This window comes from Maylandia zebra, linkage group LG20, assembly GCF_041146795.1.
Source record: "Maylandia zebra isolate NMK-2024a linkage group LG20, Mzebra_GT3a, whole genome shotgun sequence".
In the NCBI taxonomy this organism is placed as follows: domain Eukaryota; kingdom Metazoa; phylum Chordata; class Actinopteri; order Cichliformes; family Cichlidae; genus Maylandia; species Maylandia zebra.
The window spans coordinates 37,280,880-37,293,330 of NC_135186.1; the positions used below are offsets into that span (position 1 = coordinate 37,280,880).

Sequence of the window (12,451 nt, forward strand, 5' to 3'; positions counted from 1 at the left end):
GAAGGAGACGATGAGGCACCAAAAAAGGGGGACGGAGTTAATCCCAGTTGAAACAGAACCATTATGGCCCAGTAGATGCTGAAACTATGAGAGTGGGGATGGATACATGTCAGGTGAACATAATGTTGCACCTCACTCAAATTTGTTTTAACAGGAAGTTGAGCTGTTGCAACTGTTTCAGACAAATGAGGAGTGTAGAGGTGCTGTGGTGTTTGGAGGAGGGACTCCTTCAGTCAGAGAAGTGAGGCGTCACAAGTTCCTGGTTTCCAGTGAAGAAGAAGAGAGGCAGCAGTGAACCATCAGAGCCTCATCATGAAAGTCCGTCACACTCTGATCTGCTTCTTCTTCCTTTGTGAGTACATTCACTTGTTCTTTCTGTCACTCTCCTTCTTCAACATGTTTCTGTTGTTAAACATGATGATCAGAGTCAGCTATGAGTCACTTTCATGGACGCTTCTTCCATTCAAACTGCTTTTATTCATGATTTCATGGATGTGTTTGTGGCCAGTATGGACAGAAGAAACCATCACAGTGAGACATTCATGGACATGTTGCTGCTCACTTCAGGACTTGATAACATGTGAAACCATCGTTTCAAACACAGCTCATTACAAGTGTTTGTTACTTCCTCAGAATAAACTGGACAGTCAGTAAAATGTGGATGTGATACAGCACAATGGTGCAAACCTCTTCCTGTTCAGCCTCTTGGAGCAGAAAATAAAGAAAAATTGCAGAAGTTAAAAAGTGTGTGCAAATTCTAGTAGATTAAAGGACAGTAAAATGTTTTTATCTCTGTGCAGTTTGAAGAGTTGAATGAAAGAGCCGTAACAGAACTCAATGTAGATCTGGAAAAGAAAGAAACGAAAAGCAAAATAGTGAAATAGAAACGTCACCCTGCATCCTCAGCTCTTAATATTTGTGATCATGAAGCTGGGTTAAGCAGAGAGGTGATGATCAGTGACAGCTGTGTGGCTTCATGCTGAGAAAGAGCTCCACAGATGTGATGCTTGCTTTGAGTGTTGATGGAGAAGTTCAGAGAAGGTCAGAAGAAGCTTCACTGAGTCTTTATGGATCAGAGAAAGCAGATGATTGGCTGCTGAGAGAGGAGCTGTGGTGCTGCATGAGGAAGTATGTGAGGCTGGTGCAGGACATGTATGAGGACAGAGAGACGGTGGTGAGGTATACGACAGGAGTGACAGATGGGTCGGAAAAACATCAGGGATCTGCTCTGGTACATTTCCAGGCATTCCAGAGCACCTTTCAACAAAGTGCGTTGAATGCCAAGCAGGCGTGACAAATCTGTGACCTTTGACCCCTTTGATCATAAGTTTCTTTTTGACAAATTATGGAATTGGGCTGGTATCTCTGACACGGCTCTCAGAAGGTTTTCATCGTACTTACAGAATGATGAAAGGAGAAACTTCTGAAGACAGCCTCTCCTGCATCAGTGAATGATATATATATATATATAATATTATATCAACTATTATATTCATGTATCTGCTAAGAACTTCAGATTTTTGACCAATATTTGAAATTTGAACATCATTTAGGAGTTTTAAGAAAATCGAACCTCTTTCATTTGGAATTTTTCACACTTTATTTTCTCCTGCCTTGATTTTTGAAACTCACTGACTCACATCTCTCCACAGCTCGTCTTCAGTTAGTCGAGACTGCAGCGGCAGCTCAACACACATCACCTCTATTCCTGCTTTCCCTGAACGGCTTCCAGTTATATTCAGAACTCACTTCATATTTTTATTAATAAGATACAAAGCCATACATGGTTAGCCATGTAACCAAGACAAAAGAGTCAAAAACTGTTAGCATTAATCCCACTAGCTTAATGCTAACATACAATGGAAATTCCCATAGACAGGCTAAGTCAGTTTGTGCGCTGCTACTAATCTAATCAGATGCCACTGACCAGTTTTTTGATACTGTTTTTGCCACAGAAACAGGAGCAGGCCCACCTCCTCTTAGTGGAACTGCTGCACTACAGCACCAGAAATCTGTCCTGAGAAGCCACAGCATGCATGACAACATAACAAGTCATCACTGAGAATGACCTGCAACAACAAAAAAATTATATTTGATTATGAGTAAAATAAAAAGCGATTTATTGGAAAGGAGTGCCATTACTGACACTAAAGTCTCAGTGTGACTCTGTGTCTGTGTGTAAATGTTAAAATGCAGCTTAGTACAAATAATCAGTATTAATGGTTCATGTTTCCAGCAGCTCTGCAGGACGGACACACAAAGGTCACCAGTGCACAGATGCATTTTTATAGACTCGCTGGACAAAGCATCACGATTGAGTGCTACTTTTCTTCTTCTAAGAAGTGGAAGATCTTCTGCAAAGAAAAATGTGAAGAAGGAAATATTTTAATTGAAACGCAGCTCAACAGTAATCAACATGGCAGATACAGCACTGAATATAGATATGAACATAAATATATTTTGTCTGTAAGCATCAGAAGGCTCATCAAGTCTGACTCTGGACGGTACACCTGTGGTCTGGGACGATATCCATCTTCATACCAGTTCATACATTTTGGAATTGTTGTTGCTGAAGGTGAGTTTCAACTTTTTTTTGGAGTTTTGAATAAAATTTTCAGTATTTCTGCCTTTTGTGCAGATTTTTTTTGGTATATGAATTATTTATTGACTTAATGAAATATTATTAAGTCCCACATACTCTTTTTTTTCTTCCAAAATCTAGAAACTGCAGAACTGCAAATCTCAATATAGGAAGTATCTGATAAGGCAAACAAAATAAGACAGGAGACGATTTCAGGCACAAAGGAAAACTAACATACAAAATACCACAGGAACATTTAACACACAGCTGAAACACACAGCTACATTTAGACACGGGTTCAACTTGTAGCCAAGCATCTCACTGATCACTGCTGCCGTATTGTAGATCAGCTTGTTAGTGTCGGTAATCGTGGTTGTAGGTATTACCCGTAGTGCTGCATTAACATCATCTAGCAGACCTTCTGAGGGTACTTCACGTATACTTCACGTATATATATATATATATATATATATATATATATATATATATATATATATATATATATATATATATATATATATGTAGAGAGAGAGAGAGAGAGAGAGGTGGTGACCAACCAGCTTACAGAAGTTTTACTCCCAACATTTTAAATAAATTCCATTCCTGAATTCACCAGATGCACTCCACTGAAACGGCTCTCCTTAGAGTTTCAAATGATATTTTAACACGTGGAGATATGAGTTACTATTTAAGTACTTTTGGATCTGTGTGCTGCCTCAGGCACAGCTGATCATAGAATACTGACTGCGAGACGTAGAGCATGCATGGGCATTTCTGGGTCAGCTCTTGACTGGTTATCTTCCTGTATCTGTCACAGGAGGTTTTTGGTTGCGGTTGCTCATTTTGTGTCCTCCTCCGCTACCTTACCTTGTGGTCTGCTGCAGAGCTTGGTCATTAGAGCACTGAGGGTTTTAAAAGTAAAATGGGAGGCAGAGGTGCCTGTTAGACAAGCCTTTGGAGAAAGAATTATTCAGTTGGAGGTTACATTTTTGCTTTTATAAAAACTCGATTTAATTCACCGACTTTGTTGTAAAATAAATGTAATTAAAACAAAACTGAAGCGCATGAAAAATCCAGCTAAAGAAAATGTTTATGTTTGAAATGTGAATGAAACCCTGCTGGATGTTAACTCCTCTATGGTTCATGATGGGGTGGCTGTGGCTCAGGAACAGATCATCTACTAATCAGAAGGTTGGTGGTGCAATCATGCCAGTCTGCGTATCACATACCTTTTGGTACTAACCACAAGATGCTCCATCAGAGTATGAACGTGTGTGAATGTTGGATAGAAACCATCATAGAAAAAAGAGCTGGTGTGAATGTGAAAAGTTGTATAAAGTAAAAAAGTGCCACATAAGAGCCTGTCCATTTACAAAAGTGCCCCTCCTGTTATAGAAACAGCAGAATCTTCTTACCAAGCTCAAACACTAAATCATATAAGAGCAGGATGTCAATGAGTTTTCACAGCAGCACAAATAAATCACTGTGTCATGAACCATCTGTGATGCTGAGGCACAGTCTGCTGTGGCTAATATTCTAGCTCACCACACGGCACGCTCAGAAACACTCGCAGCTCTCATTTCCTCAGCTCTGGTTAATCAGACCTCCAGCAGTACTCACACTCACATACTGATGTTTAGGAAGGAGGTCTTTGACTGTTCCAGTCACAGACTGGTTGAACTGGGCAGCTCCCAGTGTAACTGTGGGTCAAACTGGAGTTACTCTGATCAGACTGCATCATCTTCAGCACAGATAGTAACTATAGATAGTTTGTCTCTTTAACAGCACTGCTGGATGGAAACGATCCTGCTCAGCTGAAACACTTTGATAAAGAAACTGGAAGCTCTCTCACAGTCGCATGTTCCTTTAAACACTCTGCAAGGAGGAAGTACTTCTGCAGGGGAGAATGTGAAAGACATGGGATTTTAATCGAGACTCAGGGGGCCACAGCTCAGAGAGACAGATACAGTGCTGAATATGAAGAAGAATCTGGTTCAAGTGGTATTCTGTATGTGACCATTAAACAGCTGAGGGAGTCTGACTCAGGACGGTACAGATGTTACCTGGACACATCCTTTAGTACTGATCCATACAGAGAGTTTGAGATTACTGTCACAGAAGGTGAGTTTCTATACAAATTCATTCATGAATCTGGAGAATTAAAGGAAATTTGTATTTGTCTCTGACAGCTGCTAACGTTTGGTTTCCATCCATCCTCATCCGCTTTGTCCGGGGCCGGGTCGCGGGGGCAGCAGCCTAAGCAAAGAGGCCCAGACCTCCCTCTCCCCAGCCACCTCCTCCAGCTTATCCGGGGGAATACCAAGGCGTTCCCAGGCCAGCCGAGAGATATAATCTCTCCAGCGTGTCCTGGGTCTGCCCCGGGGCCTCCTCCCGGTGGGACATGCCTGGAACACCTCACCCAGGAGGCGCCCAGGGGGCATCCTTGTCAGATGCCCGAACCACCTCAGCTGGCTCCTTTCGATGTGGAGCAGCAGCTGCTCTACTCTGAGCCCCTCCCGGATGGCCGAACTTCTCACCCTATCTCTAAGGGAGAGGCCAGCCACCCTTCGGAGGAAGCTCATTTCTGCCGCTTGTATCCGCGATCTCGTTCTTTCGGTCACTACCCACAGCTCGTGGCCATAGGTGAGGGTAGGGACGTAGACCGACCGGTAAATTGAGAACTTCGCTTTTACACTCAGCTCCCTCTTCACCACGACGGACCGGTGCAGCGTCCGCATTACTGCAGCTGCAGCCCCAATCCGTCTGTCGATCTCCGGCTCCCTTCTCCCATCACTCGCGAACAAGACCCCGAGATACTTGAACTCCTCCACTTGGGGCAGGAACTCATCCCCGACCCGGAGTGGGCACTCCACCCTTTTCCGGCTGAGAACCATGGCCTCAGATTTGGAGGTGCTGATCCTCATTCCCGCTGCTTCACACTCGTCTGCGAACCGTTCCAGTGCGAGCTGGAGGCCCTCACCCGATGAAGCCAACAGAACCACATCATCTGCAAAAATCAGAGATGAGATTCTGAGGCCACCAAAGCGAAAGCCCTCCGCCACTTGGCTGCGCCTAGAAATCCTGTCCATAAAAATTATGAACAGAACCGGTGACAAAGGGCAGCCCTGGCGGAGCCCATCACCCACCGGGAACGAGTCCGACTTATTGCCGGCAATGCAAACCAAGCTCTTGCAACGGTTGTATAGGGATCGAATGGCCCGTAGCAATGGGCCAGACACCCCATATTCCCGCAACACCTCCCACAGGACACCCCGAGGGACACGGTCGAATGCCTTCTCCAAGTCCACAAAACACATGTAGACTGGTTGGGCAAACTCCCATGCACCCTCAAGTATCCTGGAGAGGATAAAGAGCTGGTCCAGTGTTCCGCGACCAGGACGGAAACCGCATTGTTCCTCCTGTATCCGAGGTTCGACTAACGGACGAACTCCCCTCTCCAGCACCCTGGCATAGACTTTTCCAGGGAGGCTGAGGAGTGTGATCCCCCTGTAGTTGGAACACACCCTCCGGTCCCCTTTCTTAAAGATGGGGACCACCACCCTGGTCTGCCAGTCCACAGGTACTGCCCCTGATCTCCACGCAACATTGCAGAGGCATGTCAACCAGGACAGCCCTACAACGTCCAGAGCCTTCAGGAACTCGGGGCGGACCTCATCAACACCAGGGGCTCTGCCACCAAGGAGTTGTTTAACTGCCTCAGTGACCTCGCCCCCGGAAATTGGCGGGTCATTCCCCTCATCCCCAGACTCTGCTTCCTCCTCGGAAGACGTGTCAGTGGGATTAAGGAGGTCCTCGAAGTATTCCTTCCACCGCCTGACAATTTTCTCAGTCGACGTCAGCAGCGCTCCGCCAGCACTATACACAGTGCAGGTAGAGCACCGCTTTCCCCTCCTGAGACGTCTGACGGTTTGCCAGAATCTCTTCGAGGCAGTCCGAAAGTCTTTTTCCATGGCCTCTCCGAACTCCTCCCACACCCGAGTTTTTGCTTCAGCCACTGCCCAAGCCGCATTCCGCTTGGCCTGTCGATACCTGTCGGCTGCCTCCGGAGTCCCACAGGCTAGCCAAGCCCGATAGGACTCCTTCTTCAGCCTAGTGGCTCCCTTCACCTCTGGTATCCACCATTTGGTTCGGGGATTACCACCACGGCAGGCACCAACCACCTTGCGGCCGCAGCTCAATGCAGCAGCTTCGGCAATGGAGACGCTGAACATGGTCCATTCGGACTCAATGTCCCCAGTCTCCCTCGGAATGCTGTTGAAGCTCTGCCGGAGGTGTGCGTTGAAGATCTCGCGGACTGGGGCCTCTGCTAGACGTTCCCAGCACACCCTCACTACGCGTTTAGGTGCACCAGGTCTGTCCAGCGTCCTCCCCCGCCACCTGATCCAACTCACCACCAGGTGGTGATCAGTTGACAGCTCAGCCCCTCTCTTTACCCGAGTGTCCAGAACATATGGTCGCAGGTCTGCTGATACGATTACAAAATCGATCATCGACCTACGGCCTAGAGCGTCCTGGTGCCACGTGCACTTATGGACACTCTTATGTTCGAACAGGGTGTTCGTTATGGCCAAACTGTGATTAGCACAGAAGTCCAATAACAAAGCACCGCTCGGGTTCAGATCAGGGAGGCCGTTCCTCCCAATCACGCCCCTCCAGGTCTCGCTGTCGTTACCCACGTGAGCATTGAAGTCTCCCAGCAGGACAACAGAGTCTCCAGGTGGAGCACCCTCCAGCACCCCCCCCAGGGACTCTAAGAAGGCTGGGTACTCTGAACTGCCACTCGGCGCATAAGCGCAGATGACAGTCAGGACCCGTTCCCCGACCCTAAGGCGCAGGGAACAAACCCTCTCGTCCACCGGGAAAAACCCCAACGTACCGGCAGCAAGCCGAGGGGATATTAGGATACCCACCCCAGCCCGCCGCCTCTCACCAAGGGCAACTCCAGACTGAGACAGAGTCCAGCCCCTCTCCAGGAGACTGGTTCCAGAGCCCAAGCCATGTGTAGAGGTGAGCCCGACTATATCTAGCCGGTACCTCTCAACCTCACGCACTAACTCAGGCTCCTTCCCCACCAGAGAGGTGACATTCCATGTCCCTATTGCCAGTCTTGGCAGCCGGGGGTCAGTCCGCCAGGGCCTCCGCTCCTGGCCGCCACCCAGCACACAATGCACCCGACCCCTATGGTGCCTCCTGCGGGTGGTGGGCCTGCGGGAGGATGGGCCCATGTCTCCTCTTCGGGCTGTGCCCGGCCGGGCCCCATGGACTAAGGCCCGGCCACCAGACGCTCGCCCTCGGGCACCCTCCCCGGGCCTGGCTCCAGGGCGAGGCCCCGGTAACCCTATCCCGGGCAGGGTAAACTGTTCCCTCGGTGTCCTTTTCATAAGGGTCTTATGAATCGCTCTTTGTCTGGTCCCTCACCCAGGGCCAATTTGCCATGGGAGACCCTACCAGGGGGCAAAAGCCCCCAGACAACATAGCCCCTGAGATCCCTGGGACACACAAACCCCTCCACCACGATAAGGTAGCGATTCAAGGAGGAGACGTTTGGTTTCCTTTTGTCTTTTCATGATGTTTATGTGTCAAATTGTTGTTATGTGTTGTTTTCTGTTGTTCGCCTCAAACACCTGAAAAAAAAACATATGGCTGAACTTCTTTAGCAGTCCTCCCATCAGCCTCCACACCTCCATCAACTTTCACTGGAACCACTGAGCAGTCTGAGAGGACAGCATCTACAGGTGCGTCCATCCGCTGGGTTTGAGAGACAGAAGTCTCACTTAAAGCTTTCTGATGTTTCCTGTCTTTAAGTACAAATTTATATGCTTTAGTTGAAAAATACCACTGCAGTGTGTACAGAAAGTAAATCATGCCACAATATCTCCACCTTAAAGACATTATGTGATTTTTTTAACCAGTCCTCCCATCAGCCTCTGCGCCTCCATCAACTTTCACTGGAACCACTGAGCAGTCTGAGAGGACAGCATCTACAGGTGCGTCCATCCACTGGGTTTGAGAGACGGAAGATTTATAGACGTCCATACTTCAAGTGAATTTGTATCATTTGTATAATTTTGCTGTTATCTGCCACTAGGAACCAATCAGAAGTGAGTATGTCATGTAGACATGGTTTTATGCTCATACAGCATGACAGTCTGACCAAATTCTCCATGGAAGAAATTTGCATACAACTATAACATGTGCACTCAGCTACCTTTACAGCCCACGTGAAGGGCTGGTGCTCACACTCATCAGGAGGTGTTTGTCTAAAATAACGTGTTGTTCTCATCAAACTGCTGCAGATGTGGTGCCGTTTGTGGGTCTGACTCTGGCTCTCATCATCATCCTGTTATCAGTGTCGGTGCTGATATTCTGCAAGAACAGATCCTCTAAACCAAAGGGTGAGACAGCCGGAAGCACTGACGGGCACACTCATCAAACTTCCTGTTTTCACAGAAAAGTGAACATTTTGTCAGACATCTCTTTGCATGTTGTAAGCTGTGTTCGAATCCTCCATCTGGCCTTCCTGTGCAGAGTTTGCAAGTTATCCCTCCAACAGGCTGACGACCTGTGCAAGGTGCACCACGCCTCCACCCTGTGGTAGCAGGGATACACTCTGGGCCCTCTGCAAACCTGAATTGGACAAACTGATGGCTGGAGTTTGAATATTCGGTTGAATTACAGTCTCTGATCATTCGTGTGAGCATGAATGTGGGCATGAGTGGTTTTCTGTCTCTCTGTGTGACGGACTGAGTACCTAACTGCAGTATAAACACTGTACTGATGTGTTTTTCAGATCCTCCTGTGGGAACTGAACACGCTGCTGTCACAGAGGTGAGGTTGAAGGACTTGTAGACTCAGCACCGATGTTTGTGAAACCAGCTGATATTAGATTTCCTCTTCTTCTCCTGTAGACCAACACAGTGTATGAGAATATCCGAGCAGAGGGCAGACACAGCAGATCTCCTCCTGACTCTCATGCCAAATACACCAAACCAACCAATGATGACCACAGCTTGGTCACAGCAGCCACTTCTCAGCACAAAGTAAGAAAACACTTTCTGTATTCACGGAACAAACAGTTGTATCTGAGAAAAGATTCACATTTGTGATAAATATGAAGACGATATCATCAGTGTCACGTTGAAAAGCACAAAGTAAGTTTAAAGAATCCAGATCGTTATTTCAGATCAATAACCTCATGGGGGGATGCTGGATGCTGTAACCAGGTCTTGGATCAAAGGTCCGATCCTGTGACCTCTAACAACACAGCACACAGAGGAGCTGATATTCTGATATTTGTGGCGCCTGCTTCCAGTGAACACAAAGTCTTGGACTACTTTGTGAAAATGGTCTCAGATCAATTTAAAACATTACCTGTAATAAACAATTTTATGTTTTATTTTTTTCAGACTGGAGACGACTCGAGCAAACTCACCTACTCCGTGGTGACTTTTTCCAAGAAGAGCAGTGACTCTGCCAACAGCACGTCCCGCAGTAACACCAGTGACGTTATCTACTCCGAGCCTCGGGTTAACGCGAGCCACTCCGGAGGTGATCCGTTGTACTCTACTATAGCCTAGCTTTAGCTCCTGGGACAGGACAGGTAATGTTTGTCATGCTGTTGCACACACAGCACGCTCCTTTGTTTCAGTTCGTCAGTTGCCACAAGACACCTGACCATCATGTGCATCATAACCTAAGACTGCTGGGTGCTATAGAGTACACGCTGTACATCATACTTCATCGTTTTGCTGCATCAGTCTGCCGCTCTGAGTTAATTTGTGTTTAAGGGTTAGGGTTATGATAACATGCATGAACTGTATCTTCTTCGACCTCGTGTCTCTATTGTTGTTTAAGACGTGTTTTTGGGGTTTAAATGATTAAACAATTTCTAAACAATGATATCTTTTGTAGTTTGGAGGCTAAACAGGCCAAATACACTGAATATGTTTTCAGTGGTAGTCAAGCATCACTTCAGTGAGTATGTAACAGAAAGAGGAAGCAGCTGCTGGTTCTCTAAATCTATTTGACACAACATTCAGTGAAGTGATTAAAAAGAGGAAGTAAGAGCTAGTTACTGTAAACAAGCAGTCACACATGGGTGGACCTCCTTTACTTCAAGAAGGACTCAGGTTTTCTGTCTTTGTGAGGTTGTTTTAACCTTTTCATTTGTATCATGAGTAACCTTTGCAGCATTTTTATTTGCATTTGGTCACACTCCATTTTTATTTATCCACTGTCTGCCTGATGATGCTTGTTTGAGTTGTTTCTGCTCTAATCTGAGTCCCTTAAGAATATTTTCAAAAACAAAACATGAAGAAGAAACTGCACAGGTGCAGAAGTTCACGTTGCAATACGAGGAAGTCAAAATCGTATGCAGGTTTATGTTTTTACAGCACTTTGAATAGAATAGAATAGAATAGAATAGAATAGAATAATCCTTTAATTGTCCCACAAGGGGAAATTTGGTTGTAACAGCAGCCAGAAAGACACATATACAAACAAACAGGACACAGAACAGAAACATGCACAATTTTTCTTACATATTTACATTAAGGACGGTGGTTACTATAAACAGAGTACTGTACAGTTATTCAATTAAATAAAAATAACTACAGATAAGAAGCAAACCAGGTTGTAGTGCGAAGCGGTTGATTAAAACAGTTTAAACAGATTTGAACAGTTAAGTGTAATTCAGTTTGCAAACAGAATATTTTAGTTTAAGTGTTTTTTACAAAGTTATTAATGATTAAGAAGAACAGATTTAATGACAGTGCCATACAGGAACTAATGTACCATGGAAGTACACCTTGTAAGAGCCAAAGTCAATGTTTATGTTTTTCCTTTTTGTTTTGGTGGCACAGGTGTATAGCTTTACCTGCGTCTCAGGTGATGGTATGTGGGTGTGGTCACAGTCTATTTACCTGATGTCGGTGTTCGCAGCAGGTGTGTTGGCTGAGTGGTTTGTGGGCAAACTTTTCTTTTGACCGTCATTTTTTGGCACACCAGTTAATCCATGCGCTAGTTGTAAATTGATTGAAAACGCAAATGTTTGTTTTTGTTTTGTTCTTAAAATAAATGCGCAAAGTACAAGTCCGACTCATTATGGATTATTGGAGGCGCGTCATAGGGACACAACCAACTCAGCCGGCCGCGGCTTTATTTACGGCTGAAAGTCGCAACACACCTAATATATAATATACTTAGCAAACAGGCACTTGGATTATATTTTATAACAGTTCCCAGATATGTACCCATGTTTCGCTGCTCGACCCGCAGCGCTGAAGTTCCTTGGATCTGACCATCACCTCTCTGCCTGCTGATGTCATCACTGGAAACCTGTGATGTGAGATGTGAACTGGGTTGGTAGTTTGAGTCTCTTCTGGCCTGAGCTTATTTGATGTTCTGCTTCTCTCAGCTGAAAACAGTTTGCATCCACACTTGTGTTTTTTTTTTTTATTTGAACACATTATAAATTTCATGGAAGTCTGTAGTTTACAAAAAAATAACCTCATCCTAATCCAAATATAACCAGCTGCTTCAATTAAAAATATTTGTGGTATTGAAGGGGGAAGAGGAGACTTTAAACACATCCAAGGTGAGACTGACGTGACCTTGTTGGTTCTGCAAAATGATTCAGGTCTTAGTGGTTGTGTTCCTGACTAGGATAGAAGAAGAGCAGCAGACAGCGGACAGAATTCCAGAGGGAAAGTGAGCACTTCAGGTGAGTCGCAGGTAAGTTCTGCAACCTACCTGAGTCAAACAGCCACAGTCAGTAAGTTAAACTCCTTGTAGAGATGCAGGTTAGAGAAGTTGGGAATATCTGACAGGCTTCAGCCAACGAACTGAGCA

General features: G+C 45.8%; 1 protein-coding gene across 4 annotated transcripts; it reads left to right on the top strand.

The window, feature by feature from the left end:
• Positions 1 to 284: 284 nt before the first annotated feature.
• LOC101466682 (uncharacterized) lies at positions 285 to 11,692 on the top strand. Of its 4 annotated transcripts, none has more exons than XM_004567554.5 (9): positions 285 to 352; positions 2,240 to 2,575; positions 4,367 to 4,702; positions 8,260 to 8,337; positions 8,515 to 8,589; positions 8,899 to 8,997; positions 9,393 to 9,430; positions 9,511 to 9,642; positions 10,009 to 11,692. In XM_004567554.5, the coding sequence occupies exons 1-9, from the start codon at positions 313 to 315 to the stop codon at positions 10,177 to 10,179; spliced, it is 1,305 nt and encodes a 434-aa protein (XP_004567611.2). In that variant the 5' UTR covers positions 285 to 312; the 3' UTR covers positions 10,180 to 11,692. The 4 variants fall into 4 exon arrangements, with proteins under 4 accessions (XP_004567611.2, XP_004567613.2, XP_004567609.2 ...); XM_004567556.3 differs by having other exon boundaries at positions 287 to 352; positions 1,956 to 2,575; XM_004567552.6 differs by having other exon boundaries at positions 287 to 352; positions 2,237 to 2,575.
• Positions 11,693 to 12,451: the final 759 nt, after the last annotated feature.

Bases quoted from the DNA above. Each gene is read 5' to 3' on its own strand.
- LOC101466682 (XM_004567552.6), top strand. From the start codon at position 313: ATGAAAGTCCGTCACACTCTGATCTGCTTCTTCTTCCTTT. The intron at 353-2,236 runs GTGAGTACATTC...TCATGTTTCCAG, and splicing joins GATCTGCTTCTTCTTCCTTT to CAGCTCTGCAGGACGGACAC. The intron at 2,576-4,366 runs GTGAGTTTCAAC...TCTCTTTAACAG, and splicing joins TGGAATTGTTGTTGCTGAAG to CACTGCTGGATGGAAACGAT.